At 46.9% G+C, this 25475-nt stretch overlaps 6 protein-coding genes and 1 non-coding gene across 7 annotated transcripts; 3 read left to right on the top strand and 4 right to left on the bottom strand.

The window, feature by feature from the left end:
* Positions 1–3142: 3142 nt before the first annotated feature.
* Positions 3143–4085, bottom strand: E1B28_013042 (uncharacterized protein; the record flags this gene model as incomplete). The annotated part of the gene is made up of 4 exons (XM_043158189.1): positions 3143–3453; positions 3520–3832; positions 3895–3938; positions 4001–4085. 4 exons carry the CDS (start codon positions 4083–4085, stop codon positions 3143–3145), a joined length of 753 nt encoding a protein of 250 aa, XP_043003532.1.
* A 4283-nt stretch (positions 4086–8368) lies between these two features.
* Positions 8369–9589, top strand: E1B28_013041 (uncharacterized protein; the record flags this gene model as incomplete). The annotated part of the gene is made up of 6 exons (XM_043158188.1): positions 8369–8508; positions 8567–8812; positions 8863–8892; positions 8952–9101; positions 9163–9338; positions 9408–9589. The coding sequence occupies 6 exons, from the start codon at positions 8369–8371 to the stop codon at positions 9587–9589; spliced, it is 924 nt and encodes a 307-aa protein (XP_043003531.1).
* Positions 9590–10617: 1028 nt separating this feature from the next.
* On the top strand, positions 10618–12332 carry E1B28_013040 (uncharacterized protein). Its single transcript, XM_043158187.1, has 7 exons — positions 10618–11005; positions 11063–11308; positions 11367–11399; positions 11450–11545; positions 11600–11674; positions 11742–11896; positions 11960–12332. Exons 1-7 carry the CDS (start codon positions 10986–10988, stop codon positions 12268–12270), a joined length of 936 nt encoding a protein of 311 aa, XP_043003530.1. The 5' UTR covers positions 10618–10985; the 3' UTR covers positions 12271–12332.
* A 209-nt stretch (positions 12333–12541) lies between these two features.
* E1B28_013039 (uncharacterized protein) lies at positions 12542–14725 on the top strand. The gene is made up of 8 exons (XM_043158186.1): positions 12542–12987; positions 13035–13383; positions 13451–13699; positions 13753–13785; positions 13841–14005; positions 14055–14090; positions 14156–14334; positions 14401–14725. Exons 2-8 carry the CDS (start codon positions 13361–13363, stop codon positions 14697–14699), a joined length of 984 nt encoding a protein of 327 aa, XP_043003529.1. The 5' UTR covers positions 12542–12987; positions 13035–13360; the 3' UTR covers positions 14700–14725.
* Positions 14726–14813: 88 nt separating this feature from the next.
* E1B28_013038 (uncharacterized protein) lies at positions 14814–17123 on the bottom strand. The gene is made up of 5 exons (XM_043158185.1): positions 17039–17123; positions 16399–16970; positions 16061–16337; positions 15678–15802; positions 14814–15607 (listed from the first exon to the last, which is right to left on the bottom strand). Exons 2-5 carry the CDS (start codon positions 16885–16887, stop codon positions 14999–15001), a joined length of 1500 nt encoding a protein of 499 aa, XP_043003528.1. The 5' UTR covers positions 16888–16970; positions 17039–17123; the 3' UTR covers positions 14814–14998.
* A 2060-nt stretch (positions 17124–19183) lies between these two features.
* On the bottom strand, positions 19184–19284 carry E1B28_013037. The gene has a single exon. It is a non-coding gene; the product is annotated as a tRNA-Ala (tRNA).
* A 3798-nt stretch (positions 19285–23082) lies between these two features.
* Positions 23083–25104, bottom strand: E1B28_013036 (uncharacterized protein). Its single transcript, XM_043158184.1, has 12 exons — positions 24966–25104; positions 24896–24910; positions 24756–24836; positions 24561–24697; positions 24378–24509; positions 24267–24309; positions 24097–24208; positions 23956–24035; positions 23889–23904; positions 23765–23826; positions 23601–23704; positions 23083–23494 (listed from the first exon to the last, which is right to left on the bottom strand). The coding sequence occupies exons 3-12, from the start codon at positions 24811–24813 to the stop codon at positions 23159–23161; spliced, it is 1080 nt and encodes a 359-aa protein (XP_043003527.1). The 5' UTR covers positions 24814–24836; positions 24896–24910; positions 24966–25104; the 3' UTR covers positions 23083–23158.
* Between the last annotated feature and the right edge of the window lie 371 nt (positions 25105–25475).

Below are 25475 nucleotides of genomic sequence, written 5' to 3'. Positions count from 1 at the left end.
AGCTCGAGAAGGGGTGAACCGGGAGCAGCATATGGGTCCAAGTGGGCGCCGCCTGTGGAGGAAAACCGTAGTGGTTGTTTATGACGAGTGGGCAACGAGTGGTAAGGACAGAATTAATCAAGAATTAATAGTAAATGATTGACGCAAATCCGAATGATAGATTAGATTTTCCTTTTTTAGTTTATCTTTTTCGCTTCCCACTTCTTCCGCACGGACCAGCTGTCCACGTAAAGAGGCTGTCGCCGCGTTCAGAAGCTTTCTTTTTCTCCACCCCCCCCCAACGAATCATCCTGCCTGTGAATCTGAGCTATACTTCTGTAAGTTTGAAAGAACTGGATCTTTTCTCTTTCCTTTTACTTTGGTCTCGGAGATCCAGATACCATCTGCCAATCCTACCGAGATGATAGATCTTACCCACACCGTTTACCTGTGAGTAGCCCAAGGTACTTTGCGCGCTTCTTCATGCCCAATGACCATCGACGATTTAACCCTATAGGCGTGGTCCCTTCTATCTCGAAAATCCCGGGCCGGTGTGCACATACTTACCCGTTTCTGGAGGCAACGCCCGAGTAAACTGTAAACCTGGAGGGCCGAGGAAAAAACGTCTCCGTCTCAAAATTTAGGCTAACTAATTGTATCCTATGACGTAGACTCGGTCAGGTACCCTTACCCCACGACGGGTCTAGACCTCCAGCCACATGGAAGAAGGGATTTTGGAAGTGGGGCAATGACCACGTGCAGGTGGGTACCTGTACAAATGAAAAAAGGGAGGTACCGGACGTCGGCCGTCGGTCCAACGGATTTTCAGGGTGGCTCCGCCAACCTCGAGGGTGGACATGTGCTGAAAAAAGGGGATCGACGCTCGGAATCGGAAAAGAGCACTGTACGAGTTGACTACCTTCTCTTTCTGCATGAACCATTCTACTTTTTTTTTTGTTTTTTTCATTTCCGTTTTCAGAGTCACCTTCAAGAGGTTAACCCCACTGTTCTTCTTTTTGAACCACCATCATTTCGACAGGGACTGACGAGGAACTTGAGTATATCGCCCGCAGATAAATCACAGAAGCTTGGCTGGAACGACAACATAGTGTGATTTAGTTCAAATCCGGTCCTGTCCATCCGGATTCTATACACATTTACTGACCTCTTTTTTTTTTTTCCGCTCCACATCACGGTACTGCATAGGCCACCCGTACCCCAACCTTCCAGTCGTGGTTTAATTCGATATTCCGAGGGAGGGACGATCTCAAGTGATTCTAAAAGCTTGTGTATGATTAATATGCGTGAGATTCGCATTTGAGTAACCCATTGGGGGTCTCAGTTACTTTTCGTCTTCGTCGGCAGTCACAAGTCCTCTGAAGTGGATCAACTGTCAGCCCTTCAACTAATTTTTAACCCACTGGCACTTCTCCCGCGAACAAGGTGGTTATCACGAGACGGGGTTCGTGAGTCGTGAGCGCTGAGCGCCAAAAGAAGACTTGGAAAGCTGGTTCTCATGGAAAGCATGTTTACAGTCCAATTGTTCTATTCCGCCGGGCAGACAAAGAATGCGCTCATATCAAACAAAGGGGGTAGGATGAAAGTTTATCATTGCCAGCTTCTCTGTGTCACAGGCTACGGAAAGACGTAAAAAGAGCTCGATGGTGACTGGCTGGAATGACGGATATCTCCTTCAATGTTAAGGCGTTTGACCCCTTGTGGCGGCGATCTGAACGGAAGTACGACAAGTTGTCCCTTTGTCTCTCCCATTTTGTTTGAAATACGTGGGAAGGGAGGAGCTCGAGGGAGGGAAGGTTATTGAAATACGGCTGGTGACGACCGTAAAACTCACATCAACGGGGAGACGTCAGTTGAGGTAATTTTAGTTTTGTTCTTGTACAGCGTTTCGAGGGTACAGAACCCTTGTGCAGAAAAAAAGAGGGTCAATAAGAAACGAGTTGTCACTGTTTTTTTACCTATGCCCGGTGACCATATCGCACGAAAGCCTCTGCGTCATCGTGTTCCTGCCCCAGTTTCTACTAGGCCGAGTCATGGAAGCATGATATCGTTAATACATACATACATATTTCAAGAATCCGTCCCGTCCTGCCGTCTTCTACCTAGCGCCGCCACTGATAAATGTATGAAATGAATGGGTCCCGAGTTTCAATATACAGCTTCGGTGCGAAGATGCGACGTCATCTTCACTCGATTTGCGTTATGTGGCTTTTGTTGTATTCATAATACCCACATTAGCTAGGGATTAACGATATTATTCCCGTTCGCTTTGACGTATGTGTTCCGAGAACTTTGATACGACTGGGTATTAGACTTCAGGGATTACGTTCCGGGAGCCATGAGAGACTGGAGATGCTGGCGCTCAAAAGCCTCAAGGCTTATTTCTTACATATACTCGTAGATGCGAATACGCGTTTCTAGGCATACATATACGATTTACCGACAATCGGCAAAGAAGTGGAGATCAGTGTCAACCCACAAATAGCCTCTTTGATCTGTCTTCAGTTGCTGTATCTTATATTCTTGTTGCGCTTTTGCCAAGAAAGGCTGATGACTGTCCACAGCCGACGGGTTGCTACTGACGCGCAGATAAGGTTGAATATAATTAACGACAATTGAATTACTACATAGTTTGAAGTACGGAGTTCTGGGGTATTTTAGCTTGAATACAACAGAATGTATGATGATCGTGCTACTACCGAGTCCACAAGGGGGATCCTCTACGTACAGCGCTACTTCTTGACAATCTTCCCCTTCCGTCTAGTATACCTGTACACAACAACAACAACACCCGGCACAGCCTGTATGGGTTCTAGGCCCAGCCCCCCGTTACCGAAAGGACGTGTAACTCGGTGTTTCGTAATTCGGGCCTTCCCGTTCCCCAGGGACCTTGAGGGGGAATTTCAAAAAAACACAGCTTTCCGGCACGCATTCAATCATTCCCATGTCGCGATCATTGAAACTTGGGCGCGCCGAGCATCTCGGGGTTCCCATGGCTCATGCATCACTTGTACAATTGTAACTGTCCTGTTGTTTCGGTATTTAGTTCAAGTCAAATCATTGCGAAAGAATTCGTACCTTGATACGGCATGACGTGTGTTCCACCACCCTCCCAAAAAAAAAACACACTCGGGGGCAGGGGGATCTACCTACGAACACCAAGTTCAGAACCCGAGTATCCACGACCCAAATAACGTTCATTCGACGGCGATGATGATGATGATGGTGGTGGTGGTGGACGACCGTGACTTTGCCACGAATTGGGATTAGGAACCGAAGAGTGGGAATGAGAATGGGAAGAATGGTAGGAAGGGGGTGACTCAGGCCCGTCCTCGTCGTGATCGTTATATTCCGGGAGATATAAGCTACCGGCTCCAGCGTGATTTCGGTAATGACGGCGCATGTTGGAGTTGACGTTGAATTCACGCCCACATCCAGGGAACGGGCAGCGGAACGCTGGTATCGATGTGGTTTGGGTTAGTAAAAGAATGGAAATTGTGACACAGGAAGTTATGAACTTACGTGTTTCTCCTGTATGGGTGTTGACATGGATCTTTAGGCTGCTAGGCCGACTGAATCGCTTGGAACATATTGGGCATACGTGTTTCTTTTCGGATGACTCTCGATCATGGGCGGGAGGTGGTGGAAGATGATGGTGGGATATGCAAGTAGAGGAATGGTCACGGTGACCTCGGATGCTGGTGGGTGATTGAGAATGATTTGTGGAATGCGACTCGTGGGGGCTATGGGGAGCATAGCAGGTGGAGTCGTAGCTATGACTCCGACCTGATTGTGGTCGTCGTGCTTCTTCCGAGTAATATGCGTCGTCTTGTTCCTGTAAAATGAAAATGATATGAATGGACAAGTTAAGGAATTCATTTCGAGGAATTAACAAACCTTCAAGACGAAGCGAAGGTTTGGGGTGTATTTCATGAAATGTTCTGAACCGATTCGATTCAGCTAGGTGCTCCTACTACAAAGGTGTAGAACGCATGACTCGTACCAGGGAACATCTCGTTGATTCCGGGAAGAACAGGCGGCTCCGTCGGTTGTCGAAAGGACCTTCTTTGAGAGGAATGCGAGGACATGGTGTGTAGAATAGGGATCTGACGCAGAGGAAGTTGGAGGAGAACCGGATGATGTACCCCATCTTGAATCAAGTCTTTTATAGAAACACTGACCTGAATCACCGAGTCGGGCGACGGGCGATCCAGGATAGGAAGATAATCAACACCGGCTTTCGCGACAACTCTTCAATTTAGACGTGCCAGCTGTGCACGTGTCGGCTTTTCCCATTCACTACTATCTCCCTTCGAGCCCATGTTGCTGTCTTTTGCCCTTGGAAAAGTTGAATCAAGGTTGAATGGAATCAGAGGTGAGCAATAGTTGACATTGAGGGTCTAGCGCCGCGGTAGATCAAAGATTTCAACGGTTTATATGGTTTAGCCGGAGACGAGAAATCGGCTAGTCTGGGCAACCCTTCCCAATTGCAAGGGTTGGTTATGTTGGTGTATAATTGTATATCTGGTGACCAACGGCTGCGACAATCATCCTAATCCAATCTCCTTGATCGCCGAACAAGCGGGTCAACAGCGGAATGGCAAAATTGGTCATCCGGAAAGTAGGCCCGAAGGCTTACCGCGTCCCGCTTTTCTTTGTAGGGTCTTCAATAACATCGTCCAATGTCGTCATTTCAGTGCGGTGCTTGACCTCGTACCATGGTATACAAAGGAGCGGGTAGCAACCGAGGGTAACGTCCAAAGGCTTCCAAAAATTGTTACCTGGAATCGTGATTCGTAACTCTGGCAGGGATTAGCTAAGCATTCGGTTGCACCGGACTCGGATGTTCACATGGGATCGGAGTACATAGACTCTATGGCGGCGCAGGTCAGGAACCCTTGAGATTAATTTACCAGCAATGGGTCATCATGAGTGTGGGGGACATGGTAAATCTCTTGGTTCTTCCATGCGGCGGCGATCATACATCAACGCCTCGAAATTTTTACTCTCCCTGATAATCAACTAGCGCAAAAAGCTCAAATGACCCTCGGTGCGCACTGATGCGCCCTGGGGCTCGCTGATTATCCTCTATTTTAACTTAAGCCTTGTAGTTTCGTAACTTCACACGGTGCCGGAAACCCTGGTTCATTTGTCGAATCTAGGCTATGTAGGGGAAGCTGCCACTTGGGACGCTAAAGGGAGCCAGCAAAGCAATTTGACCTTTTGTTTTGAACTTTGAAGATACAGTTAAGGGATGAGTTAACGTGTGTAAACGCTGGGCCATCTTTTCTTGTCTTTGTAAGAGGTATATATGGTACATCATGTCACTTTGGACCCTCGACTTGAATTACGAGTGACAGGGATCGACAGGCGCCTGACAGCGGGAAAGAGGGACACACTTTGAACCCTAAAACTATGGGGTTAGTGAATGTTCACGACATTCAACGCCTCAGCTAGTCAACTCAAGGGAGACGTCTCGTGGCATGTCGAACTTGAAGGGTTTCCATTGTTACTGTATGATTCAATTATCATCTTCTTCAGGGTCATCCCGGTTATACTGGGCTTTAATCAATAGGTAAATTTCCCCACCCTCCCGAGACTTGTTCAGTGGTCGTTTCGCGAAACTGTATATGGATATGGCGACATCAGATGCGCCTGAGATTAAACCGAGGACCCAATCGAAAGTTCGCTCATATACTTGCCCACCTCTTATTGGCTCAGTGTCCAAGTTAATTGAGGAAATGAATATGGGACTCTATATCTTGAACTTTGTCTATCCATAAAATCAAGGAGCGCTCGATCAGCTTCTGAAGTTGTTGTATCTGTCAAATGAATATGTGAAAGATGTATATCATCATTTCGACAGTCCCGAATTACGCGTGGGGTGAGGTTGCCCATATTTGACACGGAAATGAAGCATTAATCACGAAGTTGATTCAAACCAGTCAAAGCAAACTTACGATGCTTCAAACTTAGGATAGACCGAGCGTCCAAGGTGTCTATGTTTTTTTTTGGTTGATCTAGCCGCAGGCGCGGAAGGGCAAGGGCAAGACCCTAGCCACCATTGAGCAGTGTTGTTGGTTATCAGGCATCTCGGCGAGTTGCAGTCCCCGTCCACGAACCATCATCATTCCCAAACCCGCGAACGAAAGGGAAATGCCAATTCGCAATTGTCGTTGACCCCCGCGCTTAGTGGTTTTCGTGTTGGTCGGGACGACCCACTGATTCTTTCCCGACAATGACCACACTCTTCTCTGATATATCTGAGTAATTTGTTCGGGTAGTCATGTCCCATGTCAACGACACTCGTTGAAAGAGGCCAAGACCCACCTATTACCTATTACCTGATCCACGTCTAATCCTAAGAGAGACTAGTCGTCCCAAGTGAACCTGGATGTTCGAGTCCTCCGAGGAGTTACAGAGCCGAGAATAGGACGGAACGTGAGAGACACTAGATGTAGAGAGCTACAATTGAGATAGAAATGGACCAACATCATCTAGTAGCCGTAGTCAAGCCGAGCCTTCATGTCCAAATGGCATGTCTTTAATTTGACCGAAGATGTGTATAGGATCATAGTCCCAACCTTTCCCTTGGATACGCAGCAACGGGAGGCACCAGAAATATCTTGCTTTGTGTCATTATTAGTACCCGTACTTAATCATTTTTGGAAGATGGAATTTGTAGAGTAAACATACACTAACCTTACGTGGCAAGAAACTCGAAATAGATGAGGAGGAGGCCAATGGCTGCAGAGATGAGAGATCTTGCTCTTTTCTGATCCTTACGATTGGTGAGCTGCGGCAAGGGTGGCTCGAGTGATGGTTCGGATTTGAAAGAACCATCGGTGAGCGAAATTTACAAGTTGGTTCGAGTTCCAATCAACATCAGCTATGTAGGAACTGACTAGTTTATTCAAAACTTACCGAACTCCAACTTAGACGCTCCAACCTGACTCGTCTTAGCCTTGGACGTTGCTGGATGGCGTTCTCGACCAAGTTCGTCGGCTCTGAGGCTCTGGCTGGCGGTGGGAGTGTACGGGGACCCGGAATTGAGCCTGGTCAATAGTTTGAGTTTTTTTTTTTTTTTTACTTCAGTAGAGAGAGCAATAGATTCACAGACCATTATCCCACACCAGAAGAAAAAGAGACGCAAACTTTACGCAGTTGAATGTTGAACTTGAAGGGACGCGTCACGCATGTTTGTAAGTACGTAACAGTCGGTCAAACAAGCACAAATTTTTTCAGCTCGAACTCGAACGCCTACAATCGCCCATACGATTCTCGAAACGCTGAATAACAACCGCTGGCCATTGGCTTCGCACAGTTCGCACCACCATGCCCAAGGCTTCGACTTGTTAGAAGAACGTATGCTGTCAGTTTCTCGTTGGGCCCTCTTCGAACGCTTTTTGATTGACTTTTTCTTTCTTTCGCGTCAGGACGTTTTCGACAGCTCTCCCTTTCAATGCCATCATCAATGACAATAATTCTGGAAAATAATTGAAGGTCGAGGTCCAATACTAAATGCCGAAGCCCGAAACAAGCTTGAAAAGATTCGTAGGAGGTTGTAAGTAAGATGAACCGTAATGTGATATTAATCTTACGCCTTGACCGGACTCATCCAGATTTATCTAGTCAAAGCGCGTAGTAACTACTCATGGGTTGCAATGCGAACGCCTCTGCCGCTTAGCAGGACTACCGATGATGTGAAATGTGTGGTTGGCGGAACCTAGATATGGTGAGTGACAGGGCGTTTCAGTTATACCTGCTCGCTGGTTAATGTATAAATATTTTCTCAGATGGCCGCAAGCCTTACTACGATCCACCACTCGTTGCTTCCGATTCTCAACCCTTACTTTAACCCACAATCAGTCCCATCTGTCATGCATTCCTTCTCCAATCATCTCACTATCTGCATCTTCGCTACTGCGTGCCTCGCGAGCAGGCCCTATGAATCGAGTCGGTAGCGCGCAGTCAGCAGTTTACTCATGGCTGTTTATGGCATTCTGGGCTCGAAAAGACTTCCTATCGTTGAAAACCCAGACTCTGCGATCGCGGGCTGTATAACTTTGGTGGTGCAGATGGAATGGCAGGCTTGCCATTACGGTCATGAAGAATGCATAATATCCATAACCCACTCGATCTGTCGATCATACACATCTGTTCGTGCCGTTATGAAACTTCATTACCAGGTAACGAACTTTCATCAGGGTACTGTGAGCATTGACAGAAACAAATACAGGAACTACTCTCGAAGGTGTGATGAAAAGCAATGTTCGTCTGGTACACCAGGCATCTCTGACAGATAAAAAAATAGCGACGGCTGACTCTAGGGGATCAATCAAGAGTAGTTGGTCATCGATGACGGGTGAAGATGTATCTCGTTGACAGTTTCCTCCATACAAGGACAGCAGCAGCTCGCAGAACATTTATACCCGCTGATATTGAAGAAGACAACGAAACCTTTTACTTCCCCAACCCACGACTCTGTACTATGCGGCGCTATGGAATAATGTACGAACCTACTTTATTACTGCTTTTCATCTTCTCTGGCTAAAGATCCAACTTGCAGATATACTCTCGTATCTTCATGCTTGACTTGTACAGCATTTCGTATCGACCCACCTCTCCCACTTACTGTCATCGAAGGCAGCGCCGTTCCATTCACTTGGATTCGCGATTCGACAGATCCTGCCGAGTTCAGTTTTCTAGAAATTCCGCTTGACCCGTCCCCGTTAGTACCAGTATTATTCCAAGTGAACATGGATCAGTCACAACAGGAAAGCGGCTCGATTACCTTGACTTTCTTTCAACCGTCGTGAGTGAATTGAAAAATATCTCGGAGAGGCTACTGCAACCTTGGAATAGGCCGTATATGGTTGCAGCAGTCGACCATGAGTACGTCTTGCCACTGTTCTATTCTACCCGATAGCTGCTGAAAATCTGTTTCTTTGTAGCAAGAACACGTTCTTTACAGCTCCCGGAGCGATACTGGTTAATCTTTCGGGCTCGAGACTCGAGACCCCTGCTCCCAGCACCGACGTGAACTCGGACACCGGTATTCGTAATCCGACCCCGGCGTACACATCGATTATTCCTCCCACGAAGTAAGGTTGTCTCGCCCATTCAGTTTTCCCTTCCTGCATTGAACTTTTGTGCCGTCGTTAGCTCCCCGACGGCTACCGTTACAGTCCTGACCCAGTCAGATGAATCACGACCTCACAAGTCGAACACCGGTGCTATTGCCGGCGGCGTAGTGGGTGGCGTGCTGGTCCTGCTTCTGACCATCACCTTTGCCTTTTGCGTCTTAAAGCGAAGGAGAAAAAAGCTGAAAGATGATTTCGGTGAGTTATAACTTATAAGTGATTCGAGCGCATCTGAGCATCAAAGGAAATGTCTTGAACGTGAGTTAGAGGCATATGAACAGTCAGCCCAAGAGTCGAACTCAAGAAGTGGGGCCATTCCCGATGGTGTCGATAAATCAACTCAGGAAGACGTAGTACAAGTACTACTTCGTCGTCAGATGGAAGTTTTAACAAAGATAATGGCGACTTTGGAGGCGGGACCGCCCGATTACAGCTCCCGTGCGAGCTGATTGCCGTAGCCCCAGCCGTCATTTGTACTCTTTGTACTCGCATCGTTTGTGCTTTATTCCGGATTCTAGGAATCTAGGACATTCATACATCGTGTTCAGGTCTCAACGTTACGAGGCCGTAACTCATACCATTATTTTGTCTCTCAGAATTGCGGTCGATTCGACGTCTCCTTCTCCCCCCTCGATAGGTATAAAGACGATGAGTTCGTAATGGTATATGGCTGCGGGGAAGAGACTATTTCACAGTGGTAGATTTCATGAGATAATTGGTTAAACAAGAAAAGAACGGCTAAAACTACCAGACTGACCAGCCCATCACACACTCTCAGCCCCGCCACATTCATCATCCCAAACCACGGGTATCCCACAAGCTCCCTCGGAGTCTTCCGTTTCTCTACATCTTTTCCTAGACAGCAATGAACAAAATACTTCGAATCCGAATAGTAAATGCATGCATTTTTAGCCTTGAAAGACTTCCTATCGTTGGAGATGTTGGAAGGTTATGCGGTGCCGCAGGGAAGTTCCCTATTATTGAAAACGTGCACATGATCATTCTGGCGGGGCAGACTATAAAACATAGAAACTGACCCTACTTCTGGTCCTTAGAGGCAAAGAGATTTGTCAATGATATCAGGCCCAGGTACCCACCCCCGATCCCGCCGCAATTAAAAACGATGCGGTCAAGTTCTCCAATAGCAATGGCAGAGACGGGATGGCAGGCCTGCCGGCGCCTGATTACAGTCAGGAGGAACATAATACATATAACCCTCTTACGACTCTGCAGAGTCGAGATCATACCCATATTCTGTTCGTGCCTCTTCAAGTCGCTGTTATGAAGCTTCAATTTCATTACTAGGTAACGATCTTCGAAGAGTTCATCAGGGTACTGCGAGAGGATTTGATAGAATCAGTTGTAGGATCTAGTCCTCGACGTGTTGGAATCTGTGGTTTCCCCCCCGATGCCGGGACCGGCGTAGGTACTGTGTCACGTTCGTGGGTACTGCGTATGTAATCAATCCATCCTTTTTTTTTGCCTCATCCATCTCATCGTTGCGTCTTGAGTTCGCCTCATGGTTGTCCTCATCATCTCTGTGGGATTGTCTCGTTGTCTCGCGTCTATATTCGCCCTCAACACGATGGTGTGATGAAAAAGCAGTGTTCGTCTGGTTGCACTAGGCATCTATGACTGACAAACAAATGCGCTCGGGTGGTCTCATGCACTAGCCAAAGCGCCAGTAGTTTGGGGATCAATCAGGTGTCGATGGTCGACGACGGGAGAAGATAAATCTCGTTGCCAGTTTCCTGCAAAGACAGCAGCAGCTCGCAGAATATTTAAACCCTTTGATATCAAGGAGACAACGAAACTCTTCACTTCCCCAACCTACGGCTTTGTATCATGCGGCCCTACGCAATAATGTATGAACTACCTTATTTCTGCTTTTTATCTTCTCTGGTTAAAGATTTGACATGCAGATATCTTCTTGTATCTACATGCTTGACTTCTACAGCATTTTTTATCGACCCACCATTCCCTTCTACCGTCATCGTAGGCCAAGCCGTTACGTTCACTTGGATTCGCAACTCTTCGACAGATCCATCCGAGTTTAGTTTTCTGGAAATCCCACTTAGCTCGCCAGAGTTAGCACCTATATTTCCAGTTCCAGTGGACAAGGCACTTCAGGAAAGCGGTTCAATTACTTTAACTTTCTTCCAACCGTCGTGAGTGAATTGAAGATTATCTGAGAAGGAGGGTACTGAAGGCACGACGTTGGGATAGGCCATTTTTGGTTGTAGCAGTCGACAACAATGCGTAGGTCTTGCCACTGCTCAATTCTAAACTGAAAATCGGTTCTTTTGTAGCATGAACACGTTCTTTACAGCTGTCGGAACGATAGTGGCTGAACGACTTCAGACCATAGTTGTATCTGGAGCCACCACCAGTACATCAACTACATCGTAAGGATACTAAGTTTCCCCTATCAATGGAGATCTTTATTGACCAACTCCCAGTACTGCCGACGCGAACTGGAACACCAGTCTTCGACTTCCGACCCCGGTGTACGCACCAATTGTTCCTCCAACAAAGTGAGGCTCTCTCGCCAATTCAGTTTGATTTTCTCCTTTCTAAATTGAAATTGCGTGCCGTCGCTAGCCCCCCGACGGCTACCGTTACAGCACTACCTCACACGTCGAATACTGGTGCTATTGCCGGCGGCGTAGTGGGCGGCGTGCTTGCCCTGTTTCTGGTCGCCACGGTTGTCTTTTGTATCTTACAGCGAAGGAACAAAAAGCTGAAACATGATTTTGGTGAGTTATAACTCAAATGAGCTTATCTGAGCTCCGACAATCAAATTTTCGCGGTGCATATAGATCCAACACCCTATTTGGATTGGCCAGTTTCCAGTTCCGACGCACCTTACATGGAGATCGGGGCAAGAAAGGCGCAGATGATCGGACAAAGGGAACGACTTCAACGTGAGTTGGAGGCGTATGAACAATCAGCCCAAGAGTCGAACTCAAGAAGTGGGGCCTTTCCCAATGGTGTCAATGGATCGAATCAGGAAGAAGATGTTGTACAAGCACTCCGTCGTCAGATGGAAGTTTTAACAAAGATAATGGCGACTTTGGAGGCAGGAATGGCACCGCCTGATTTCAGTTCCCGTACGAGCCGATTACCGTAACTCCTAGCCATTATACAGAAATTTGGACCCTTTGTACTCGTATCGTTTGGACTTTATTCCGGAATCTAGGTCATTCATTGACGAGCGATATATAGATATGAAGCCTTGATGAACGAGGAGGGCTCCCAAAACCAGCCCAACGTAATGCGAGTGACGTTATCAGAGTAGCGTAATTTGTATTAAGGACGTCGGAGATCTTATTCGCCCAATCAGGTGTGGAGATTTCTAAGAGGCCCGCCTCCCTGGAGCACGTGCAGTTTTCACCGCCCTCCTTGTTGCTACCCCAATGCTGGCTTTTCCGTCACATTCTCCCTCCGGTAGCCTTTCACCCGCGGTATCGCACATCCAGCCATATTAAGTAGGTCGTTTGACGCCATTTACGTCTCATGCATGCGAGAGGATGGCACTAGCGCATGTTATCGTTGGAGATGTTGCCAGGTTTTACGGTGCCGCAGGGAAACTCACAACGTGCGCATGATGATCATTCCGGTGATGCAGACTATAAAACATAGAAACTAACCATACTTCTGGTCCTTTGAAGGCAAAGAGATTCGTCAACGACATCAGGCCCAGTTACCCACCCCCCGATCCCGCCGCATTCAGAGACGATGTAGAGAGGGATGGCAGGGCTGCCGGCGCCTGATTACAGTCATGGATACACAATATCTATAACCCACTCACGACTCTGCAGAGTCGATCTGCTGATCATACCCATCTGTTCGTGCCTCTTCAAGTTGCTGTTATGAATTCAACTTCATTACCAGGTAACGATCTTCGAAAAGTTCATCAGGGTGCTGCGAGCATTTGATAGAATCAGTTGTAGGATCTAGTCGTCGATGAAAGCAATGTTCGTCTGGTTACACCGTCTCTGGCTGACCGGAAAACGCACTCGGGTGGTCTCATGCGCTCGCCAAAGCGACGGCAGACTGGGAGATCAATCAAGAGTCGATGGTCGACGACAGGAGAAGATGGATCTTGTTGCCAGTTTCCTACACACACTGAGGACATCAGCAGCTCGTAGAATATTTATACTCCCCGATATCAAGACGACAACGAAACTCTTCACTTCCTCAACATACGACTCTGTATCATGGGACGCTATAGGCTGATAATGTCTGATCTAATTTCTGTTTTTTTATCTTTCCCCTGGCTAACTAAATGTTTAACCTTTAACTTGCAGATGTACCCTCGTGTTTTCGTGTTTAACGTCTACAGCATTTCAAATCAACCCACCTCTCCCTACTGCTCCCGTCATAGGCCAGGTCATTTCATTCAACTGGACTCGCGACTTGGAAGATCCAGACGAGTTTAGTTTTCGGGAATTTATGGATGTGGACGGCCACGGTCTTTCGTTGAATCCGCTCTCAGTGGACAACGCGCAGGCACGACAAAGAATCGGCTCGTTTACTTTGACAATGACCCAAATTATGTGAGTAAAACAAAATCTCTAAGAGGAATAATGAATGCAGGACGTTGGTATAGGACATTTAAGGTTGTAGCGGTCGACATGAATGAGTAGGTCTTGCTACTACTCTGGTCTACATCGCTGATTTAAAAAATTGGTTTGTAGCCTGAACACATTCTTTACAGCTCCCGGAGTGATAGAGGCGGCTGTGTCCCCCGATGGAACAACCACTAGTTCCCTTCATAATGTTGGGACGCCAGTTGCTTCCCCACTACCGGGTCTCACCTCCGCCCAAGCTACTACAAGCTCTCCCATTTCACCGGCTATATCGTAAGGAAGTTCTTTTTGACCAACTTCCAGTACTAACGTTGTGAACTAGTATTGAAAATCCGACGCCAGCGTCCACACAGACAAGGTGAGGTTGTCCTGCCCATTCAGCTTGACTCGCTATCTTAATTGAACTTTCGTGCCCCTTGTTAGCCTCTCGACGGTTACCGCTACAGTCCTGACCAATTCAGAGGAATCGCAGCCTCACAAGTCGAGTACCGGTGCTATTGCCTGTGGCACAATCGGTGGTGTGGTCCTGCTTGTGGTCTCCGCCTTTGTCTTTTACATTTTGAAGCGAAGGAACAAAAAGCTGAAACATAAACAAAACCTTGGTAAGTTATATAATCCAAGCTCCTCTGAGCTCCAACAGTATTATTTACACTAGCATACATATCCAGCCCCCTATTTGGATGCAAAACCATGTTCCGGTTCCGATTCACCTTATATGGATATTAGGGAACGAAGGGCGCAGATAATCGAACAAAGGGCGCGACTTCAACGTGAGTTGGAGGCATATGATCAATCATCCCAAGAATCGAACTCAAGAAGTGGGGCTGTTCCCGATGGTATCAATGAATCAAATCAGGAAGAAGACGTTGTACAAGTACTTCGTCGTCAGATGGAAGTTGTAACAAGGATAATGGCGACTTTGGAGGCAGGAATGGCACCGCCCGATTACAGCTCTGATACGCAATAAACACTAGCTCTTATCCATTATATGATAGAATACAATACTTCCAGCCAGTATTTAAAAATTCGTACTCAATTCGTACTCGTATCGTGTCTTAACGCATCGCAACTCATTTCATTGTTTTGTCTGAGAATTGAGATGCCATGGTCGAATTGACTTCCCCTTGGTATATTCTATCTCAAGGCGACTAGTCCGTAAGTAGTATATGGCTGCGGAGAAGAAGAGACTATTCTACAGTGGTAAATTTCATAAGGTAATCGTTAAACAAGAAAAGAACAGCTGAAACCGCCAGACCGACCGATCCATCACACACTCTCAGCCCACACCTTCATATCCACCTTCGCCACATTCATCATCCCAAACCACGGATATCCCACAAGCTCCCTCGGAGTCTTCCGTTTCTCTACATCCTTTTCTAAACAGCAATCAACAAAATCCTTCGCTTCCTTCGGGAACTTCTTCGAATCCGAATCCAGATTTACGAGTGTAGGCGCAGGCTCTCGGACGATCAAATGCATCAACTCGAGAATGCTCATCGTCATAGCTCCTCCATGTAACGAAACGCCTCGAGATCGTCTTGTCGTAGCGGCATTCCCATGGCTATTTACGTTCCCGTTCCCGTTCCCGTTCCCAATACCAGGTGCGAGAGAGTCACGTCTGGGTATTTCAAGTGGAGGGAGCGGAGGTAGTTCTTTCTCTTCGGGTATACTGATGCTCCTGTGCTGTTGTGGAGAGGAGATAAGAGTCGAGGGTGGTCTTCCGTCGAAACCAACACCGGGAGTGATAGCGGAATTGAGGAAGTCGTCGGAACATTCGGAGAATGGGAATCTTCCGTGGGCGAGTTCGACGATGGTGATACCCAATGACCAAACATCAGATCGGATAGAGTACTCTGCACCTTGAATTCGTTCGGGCTGGAGTTGTACAAAAAAAAACTGTAGTAAAAAAACATGGGAAGAGGGAACGAGCGGGAAGTTAACATACGCTCATATAGATCGATGTACCAACAAATGTATTCGCGAGTGAATTGATGAGTTCTCCTGAAACGCCAAAATCACATAGCTTGACTTCGCCTGAGGAATTGAGGAGAATGTTGGAGGGTTTAATGTCTAGATGGGTAAATGATAGGATTAGATGATTCAATTCATGAATGGGTGATAGGAGGTAGAATAAGAATATCCAATTGTTGCCTGGGCGCTGTCGTTCGAGCGGTCGCTAAGGTGAATAGACAGAACCGGGTTTCAAGGGCAGCTAAGTGACCCTTACGAAATTTTGAGGAGGGAAAAGAGAGAAGGATTTCGTAACAGTGGAGGAAGCCAGAACGAACAAAGAGGGAAAAATAAAGGAAGCAACGCGAATCAACACACCTCTGTGAACAATCCGATGCACATCATATAGATACAGCAGCCCTTTCAGCACGCTATCTGCCACTTTACCCACCACGTCGATATCTATAGCACCGATCCTCTTATATATCGTATCAAAACTCCCTTTATCCATGAACTCCATGCAGATACAGATATTAGGGTCGGCTAAGAAGGCTCCGTATGAAGAGACGATGTATTGAGAGTCGCATGTGTGCATAATATGTAGCTCGCGTAGAATCTGTTTTCGTACGGACGGTTTTGCATCGATAAGGACGATCTGACAACAAAGAAAGGACATTACTCAGAAAACAACGAAACTAAAAAGAACAAAACCTCACCTTTTTTGCCATAACGATTCCACTCGGAACATGCTCAACCTTCATCACGCTCCCTCCATTCCCCATCCCCAACTCTGCCAGATTACGCAGCTCTTCTGGTTTCGGTAACGCGTCTAAGACCTTTTTCTTTTTATTTCCATTGGATTCGTCGGTATCCTTATCCTTATCCTTTGCTTTCCCGTTCAAATCCATCTTCTCGAGAGCGAGCTGTAACGTCTTCCGCTGGTTCGTGGTGGATTCTGGCGACAACATACTGTCGTCAGGTAACCGTGGCGGTAGCTTGAGATCCGGAACAGAGCTCGTGCTACTGCTTCCTGGTGTTGGTATAGTCGTAGTGACCTGGGGAGGTCGGGGTCGGGGTCCTAGAGGTGCTTGTCTGGATGCAGTAGGTAATTGAAGGGCTTTAAAATTTCGCTTTTTGCGTAAGGATCCTTCATGGCTCTTTTCCGTTCCGGTTCCGTTAAGTAGAGAGGTAGATGGTAAGGACATTGATTCTTGAGGATGTATTAGACTTCGTTAGGGATGTTCGGGGTCGTGACGCGATATCTGAGAGATGGAGATGAAGATGGGGGCTAAAGATTAGAACGCGAACGTGAATAAGAAAGGTGAAAAAAGAGCTCTTTAATGATATTTTTCGTACCAAAGCACCTGGATTTCCCCCCAAAAGTCTGAACTGGCCTTTTAATTTTTGACGTGAAGCATAGATGGTGGGAGTTCGTTGCAAAACTGTCAACGGAGGTCGGAGGTCGGATGGTCCCCGCCGATGCCGGATCAACTGTGATTCCTAATATGGGCGTTCCATTCTCACTGACGCGGCATTCTCGGCGATGGATATACAATTAGTCTGAACTATTCCATTCCTCCTGTCTCTTTTCAAAGTCGAAGCGGAAACAATGCGGGCTGGCACTTACAGGTTCACAGAATCCCCTCGAGTCAAGCGGCACCGCGGCATCAGAACAATTGTGGATAGTTGCTGGGTCATTAGTGTAACCTCGTAGATCTCCTTGTAGCCCAGTAACTAGTTTGTTTTAAAACCTCTGATTGGTTTCAACTTTTCAAGCTCGGGTAGACTGAAAATACTCTAACCTAGATGCATCGCGAAGCCCTGGAAGTATCACTCGATTCACTTTCAACGTAGTAAGGCCATGGCTAATCAACGCAGACCCTCTCGAGAAATCAAGTTTTCAAAGGAGCGCCAGTCAAGTACTATGTTTTTGAGCCGACATTGACGAGGCACGAGGGCCTGGTGACAAAGGTTGCCTTGTCGTCAGCAAGTCAGAACCGCCCTTATGAGGGACGTTGATAAGTTGTGCGGACATGTCACGATTCATTGTAAAGAGGGTATTCCGAGCCTCCAGTGGTGGGTCGAAATAAAGATTCAGATACCCAATTAAAGGCAACGACCTGACACATAATTGATAATTATACCCAAATAGTTTCGACCATTCTGGGGCTCTTCCCCATCCGTTGTCGTTTAGACCAAAAGCCAGAATCGAGAAGCGGCGGTCTTCATCTGCTACCTCTCGAATAATATCTTTATTTGACAGCCAATCGGCCGCTCCAAAGCCCCAGACAATTGAGCGCATAACCTGGACTCTGGCAATGCAAACGTTAATAGGTTTCATGAATCAAATAATACACGGTTTAAGGTTACGAGCAGTGTGGCTGACGACGATTGCTTCTCCCGAAATGTCCGCTACATAAAATATATCCGCGTTTCCCCAGAACGCAAAGATAGGGGATAACCAACCCCGGCGGGACGAAACTCTTTAGGTTTGGTGGTAACGACGTAGTTACTCCCCATTATATGGCGATGAAGGAACTATTGAGGACCGCAAGCATCAAATCGAGTACACGTTCGTTATGAGTTATTGGATAATTTATCAATATTATTCTACCGTCGTAATCGACCAAAGGGCACGTTAAACGGTAGGTACGTTGTGCCGCGATAATTAAACTGTAAAGAAATCATAAACACAGGCTGAGAGCGATCAACCACCCTGCACTACGCTATGCTCATAGAGGCCTTGAGTGTTGAGATCTTGAGAGCTTGTCGCGTCAGGAATTTGAGTGAGTTTATCTGAACTTCAGGTTACATCCAAATAATCTGATAGGTATACAGTCAAATCTCTTATAATGCATACCCCTCGGTTGGGTCCAAAAAGTATGCATTTTTAGAGAGTATGCATTTCTAGAATTATTATTTTTTATAACTTTTAGGGTCACTGTATGGGTTCAAAAGAGCTAAAACTGTATTGTAGAGCTTCTATCACTAGAAAAGACCATTTTCGAGCAAAATAATGTGTGATTACCTCTATATACCTCTGCAGCACACCAACAGCTTGTAATGCCTCCCGTTGAGTTGGGACAGGTACCATTTTGACTGCTTCAGTACCTTCCGGTTCCGTAATTGTCACCTCTTTTCATAACAGCCTCGAAAATTTCCTGATCAGTGGTGTCCGTGATCGCCATGTTCCGCTTTGGGGGCATGTTGGGTGTACAGTAAATAGTACTGTAGGGACAAATTTACGAATGATTTACTCCATGCTTGGGACCTACATACTAAGGGGGGTATGCATTTTTGGAGGTGAATTTGGCCCATGAGGATCGGTTTTTGAGCCAAAAAGGTATGCATTATGCGAAATCAGAAAGGTATGCATTTTCTCCCGCAAACCGAGTCGGTGAAGCCGAAAATCAATGCATTTTCGGGCATATACATTATAGGTGATTCGACTGTAAGTGCAATCGGTTTGGGGAGACACAAAATTAACACCCTTTTCCTCATTGGACACACTGGGAATTGAACCCAGCACCCCCCGCAAACCAACGCTATAACACTGGACCGCGATGCTAAGCGGATGTGATAACCAACTACACCATGTGCCCGATACATAGTGCGTTTTGTTTTCCATACTTGAAGGCCATCGCTACATACAAATCATGGCTGAAAGCAGTGTTGTCAAGGGCGGTGGCATGCCACTGCCTTTGTCAAAAGGCAGCAGGGCGGTGCCTTTGAGGCGGGCACCAGGTGGTTTAGTGCCCCTGAACTGCCTTTCCCACGATGTATGGTGGTCTCCGCGAGTCTGTCTGAGAAAGTACGATCGGTGATGTCAGAGTTCAGAATATCAGATCAGATAAGACTAGATTAGTTGTCATCACGAAAATGCCGGACTCGGCAGGGCACTAAAGGGCAGCTGCCTCAAAATGTGCCCATAGGGCGGTGCCCAAAAACCACCGCCCACGTTCAAAGGCAGGGCACCAAGGGGCACCGCCCGTCCAACACTGGCTGAAAGAGCCGACGACGGCATGCGATGCCGCCTTCCGTGACCCCCGTCCGAACGTAGCTACATTATATTCCTCGGAACTTACCTCCAAACCTTTGAGATTAATGTTCTTTCATCAAAACGAATCGAGCCGGACCGATTCACTAAAATCCGAGCAGAAGAACCGGTACTGTAACCGGGTCGTTGTTGTGGGTGTCTCATCGATGTTTAACCGATATCGATGGTTGCAGAGTTACTACCTCTTTACGACGTGTCTCGGTCCATATGCCAAATGGGTCCAGAGTGACGTAGGTAGTACCACCTGTACATTTGCTGTACAGATCATGGTCCTACCGACCTCTACTTACATCCGAGCCTTTTTGTTCTTCAAAGGAGTCGGAGGTATAAGTGATTGCGCCCGAGGCCATGCGTCATCAAAACGTGTTTGCTGGTATGTGAGGACGTCATTGCAGTGGGAAAGCTGAGACGTCAGTTGCTACAATTTCATGGGCCCTAGAGGCAAGCTTTTAGCAAGGGATCTTTCCAAAAGGCAAAATTTGAAATTGACGGACACTACAGGACCCTTCAAGCTTTAAAACAAGCAAGAAACTCTATTTGTTAAAATGGTAAATCTTCGTGCACGTTCTTATACGCCTAGGGCGAATAATCGTGATCCGGGTCAGGGACGTGATTGAAACTCCTTGGAATAAGGCTCATTTACTTAGAGTTCCTACCCAAATGCTTGCTCGAGTAGCTAGATCTTGACCGCACGTGCGACGTGTAGAACAGTATTTCCATCCATAGTACATGTATGTTGGGCCCTTCGGCATCCTACGGGGATGGGGAGAAGGATTTAGAAATAACAATTTCAAACTGACCATGTTTCTCCAACGGCGACGGAACCTGATATATGCGGGCCGATGGATTCATGACGAGCAGTTTGACCCTGCAACCTGAAACGACGGGCGAGCCAGTTCATCGATAGAATGATAAACCCGGTTGAAACGACCTACGTAGTGGTCATCCATGTATGCTTCTGCCCTTCATTTCCTCGAATGCGTGGCCAGAGAAGATAAGAATAAGAGATCTCATGATGTAGTGGACTCAAACGCGTGCAACTCGGAAATGAAACAAGGGCAAATGAGAACATACGAGAAACGGCCTTCGGACATGAAGTGAGTGCATCGGCTTATCTTACAGCCTACATTCAAAAGAAGTCCTTGGAGACGGAATCCGCATTGAACACGTTTTCTTATGTTCTCATGTCGGTGTTTAGGCCTTAGGATCCGGACCCGCGCTCAAGCGCTCATATCCCAGACAAAAATACTTGGAATGTGTACGTGACTTCGGCTTCGATTTCGAGCGGCATTAATTGCTCCTTTGACTTGAAAGGGCTTTTACATTTTTCTATCCGGGAAGGGGATTACGGATATTGGGACGCGGATTCTGCGTCTATCGCCGCTCTGGCCTTAGACGCTGGGCATCCCCGAACTCACGGGGGAGATTACTATGGGTTCCTTCTCATTCTTCTAATCCCGAACGTAGGGAAGCAGATTGTAGCTTAGAGTCAGTCGGGTTGTTGGATATCGAGTTATCTCCGACCAAATGAAAGAGGCGGTGAGAAGAATCTCACAGGAACCTGAAGAGCTTTTAATTTCAGCGCACTCCTGATCTTCATTTGGAACTTGGAATTCTCCGAGCTCCCGGAACACCCAGCCAGCTACTACAGGGAAAGGCTCAGAGAGATGGAGTCACGATCCTTTCTCCCGATTCGTTTTTCTAAGTATCTCTTCTTTTCATTAATTTATGGGCGGAAATTATGCATTTCGCGTATGTGGGGCGTACCAAAGAACAGCGGAACATGATTTCATTGGTCCCCTTTAATCCGTGCTATTACCCTCCTCAAACTGCCTCAGGCTCCCGGCGGCGACGATCCTGCGTTTTTGGTAGTAAGACTCGGTACACATCTTCCCACCCCTTCGACAGAAAAGTACTGAACTTCCGACGGGTGGGGCGCCAGGGACTACACTGTCCCGTAACCCGGAATAGAACGGAGTGCTGAGGGTTACCAGGAGCGCGGCTAGTCCTAGTGTGTTGAAGAATGTTTTATTCAAAGGAAACGCGCAAGACGTTGCACCCATGTTTACCTTCTCTCGTAGCTCTCAAATGGGGAATCCAGGCGACAATGAAAGAAGCCTGTAAGTTCTGGGGAATGAATATCGGAGGTGTTAGTACCGATGGACGGTATTCCAAGCCAACCTCCTGTCTTTTGTTTTGTATGAAGTTCTGCGCTCTGGTACAGCATTTAGATATTGACATGTACGTGACAAATGCAGGAGAGAAGAGTGAGCTTCTTCCTGTAAGCTATCACTGATCTTTTTACAGTCAATACAGATATTTAGTACTAGTAAATGTATAAACGCCTTGGATTGAATGATTGCCCGTCAGTACAGGGATAACTGCTATATATAATAGGCGGCCTGGTAGACAGGTTATTTAGCTTGTCATTGGCTTAACTGTTCGCGTTCAGTATTCACTCGCGCGAAAATTGTTCTGGAACCACTGGCAAGATATAGCGTCAAATGCCACAACACCCAAACGCTTAAATCCCTCACTTTCCACTTTTCATCCGGGCCGCAGAATCTCCGGAGCTTAGTGCCAGGCTGATAGTTACTGGCGCGCAAAGAGTATCAGTATCTTGACATGTATCATGGATCATAATTTGTTAGTGCTGTATTTGCTTTGCTATGGATCATAGATCCTTTCAGATTGGGTTTGCGTGGGCTTCAGATTATAATTGAGAATAAGGCAGTACACATTCTGGATACCTCCAGTGATTCGCCCCAAAACAGTGTCTCAAAGGTGCCCGAGTTGAACGATCGTTCTTTGATACCCTTTGATATAATATCAGAGTCGGATATCGAATATCACTGAAAAGAGCCGCAGCGTTTCCGACCCGAATGTTAGAATCACTAGATGTAGAGGGTCAGGTAACCAATGACTGCACGTTTCAACCCGTCGCTAGGCTTGATTGCAACTACGCGAGTTAAGCCAAAATAAAACTAACCGCCGATTCCCTTGGTCCTCACATATGGGGCGCCTATTCAGTCAAACCGAACCTGGTTCAAGCTGCAGAAATCTGGAATGTCAGTAAGAAAGTTATCACAATCGGTTAATCTTGGAATCTTCGATACGTGGCAGATCCATCCATCGCGGGAATGGCAGTGCCTCGCTTGTTTACTGCGGATTGATGGACGTGGGACCTACAAGAGCTTGAGAAACGTAGCGGAAGGACGTTCGAGAGTGGCAGTTTCAAAAAAAAGGAAACTGTGGGGGGTTTTCTTACTAGTTGCTTGTGTTTCAAGGCAACTCGTTCCAAGGGTAGGGAAGCATGGCTTCCACAGAAAATACACTTTGTCTATCGAAGACTAGGCCCTAGGCCCTTCTTCTGCATGAATGATCTTGTATTGAGGATTCAGCGGTGCAACCCCGCACATTCAATTATAGTGTCGGACGACGGCACCCCCAACCACCTCTTCTTCCACCGTCTCCCTGCCGGTATCGGTACTCTTCTTGAGCTCAGTCTGGCCGTACCTACTCGTCCTTTCCTTTCTCCACGTCTCCATCGTCGGTTCTTTCCCACTCTCAAACCTCCTATCTCGAGGATTTTGAACGAGTGGAGCCAGTTTCACATCATCATCCGTCAAGCAGAAGTAGTAAACTCCCAATCTCTCGGCGGTTCTCTGATCAATCGGAGGTTGTACGACGCGGTGAATTGTCGCTCGGTACATTCCACCAGAGAGAAATTCCATGGCATCACCGGCGTTGATTACCTGATATTTACAAGAAATTAGCCAGAGTCGATAATCGAGATTTCCCCCCGGACAACCATCAGCTCGCCGGAGGCTCGGGAAAGAAAACCGAAAGGAAACAACGAACCAAGGCATTTTCAAGGTGTTTAACCCACCGCCATTTGCCATCGATACCCAGGATTTGTAGGGCAGATACCGGTTGAGAGTATAGGATCGTGATTGTTCCAAAGTCTAAGAGATGGTGATCGTTGAGAAAAAAAATGAGGCCGTTTGAGAAAGTAACCGACGAACCGGTGTGGCCTTTCAGCCATACACCGCCTGATTTGACTTCATCGTCCTCAGTACGCGGGAAACTGATTCCCAGCAGTGAAGGTTGAATGTTTAGAAGCGGTTTTCGAGGTAACGTTTCACTTACTACTTCATGAACCGCACTTGTTGAGAATTAGTGAGGCGCGAAAGAGGGAAAAAGGGAGCCACTCCACCGTAAGTTTCCCCGACGCTATCGAACCCATGCATTTCCACGAAGGTGTTCTCTGGTAGGTCAAGGCCTAGGGCCAACAGTCTGATTGTGCGCCGTCAATACGATTATGAACAAAATGAAACATGAAGGGAGGGCGACGAACCGAAGGATCGGATGTAGTATTTTGACATGATTATTCCTCGCGAAGTCTTGAATTTCGGGCAAGAATGGGCGGAGGGCCGTTGGATGTTCGCGCTTTGAAATGTCTCGGTTGACTAGAGTCCAAATCGATATCAGGGGGAGAAATGGGTGTATTGGAAAGGAGGTACGTACGATTGTATATTTCGACTTGATCTCGGACGCCTTTATCGATGTGCTTGAGGGGAGGGGTGAAGAATGTGAGAATAAGATCAGATGGAAGACAGAAATACCCTTTGTACGCACCCAATACTCCCTCAACTTATAACCTTGATAGCTCCCACTAACCTTCATAGTACCTTCATACTTTTTCTTCTCCTCAAAGGGCACAAGACTCTCTGTGAATGGCACGTTGGCAATCGAGAACATCCGAGTCATCTGTCCATAGAACGTTCTAATAGAAATCCTCGAACCTTTGGAAATACGCACCTCCTCGACGCTATACGGATGGTTGATGCAGAAGAGGAAACCGTGCGTTTCCATCGCAGTTTTCACCTTCTCTACCTGACCGAGGAACTCCTTTGGGGGAAGAGATAAGTCAATTATTGGTAGGTCGGCATATTTCACTGGCGTTCCTCGCTCATTAGCATTTCAACAGTTTGATCGATAAATACTGCAACGCACATTCTTCCGATGTAGGCTTTGCAGGTACCCATAGAGGAACTGCAGGTAAATCTGGCATTTTTTATCCCGGTATCTGGCTCCCTGTCAACGTTCGAGTGGTGGGTGAAGAGTACTAGAGTCAGCGGTGGAGGACAGCCTACTTCGTCAAAGATGTGCTACCACGCATGAGCGTCATCTGATACGGAATAACGGAACGAAAGATAAACACACACGGAAAAGATTGGTTTGAGTTCCTCATGACCTGAGCTTCCTCAACTCCACACTGCCCTTGCGCTGGAAGAATTGGCGTTGATGGATGGTTGAGAACGCGTGTGTAACATGTGGTTTACCGTGGAAACGTGTTATCGAAAAAGATCCCACGCCACTACCTGCTAGAGTAGGGCCAGAGATTCGCCCCTTGTTTGGATGTTCTGAACCGAACCAATTCATCTCAATATACTTACGAAAGCAGGTGGTCCGTCTATGATAATCTGGACACTAATGAGCGAGGCGCCAGACCCTGACTCATTCCAGACTCATTGGCCCGAGGCTAGCTAACTTAGAACCCATTCTCCCTCTCTCAAATTTCCCATTTTTTACATCTATAATTCACCCTCGCACATGCTCGACGATGAAATTCCTGGATGCCATACTGCCGAGCTCAATACCACACGTACTAAAGTTGACAGTAAACTCTTCCAAAATTGACAGTGATTCTAGTCGCTGTCCAACAAAGTATTC

This window comes from Marasmius oreades, chromosome 9 (genome assembly GCF_018924745.1).
Source record: "Marasmius oreades isolate 03SP1 chromosome 9, whole genome shotgun sequence".
Classification (NCBI taxonomy): Eukaryota; Fungi; Basidiomycota; class Agaricomycetes; order Agaricales; family Marasmiaceae; genus Marasmius; species Marasmius oreades.
This window is presented reverse-complemented; position numbering and strand designations above follow the sequence as displayed.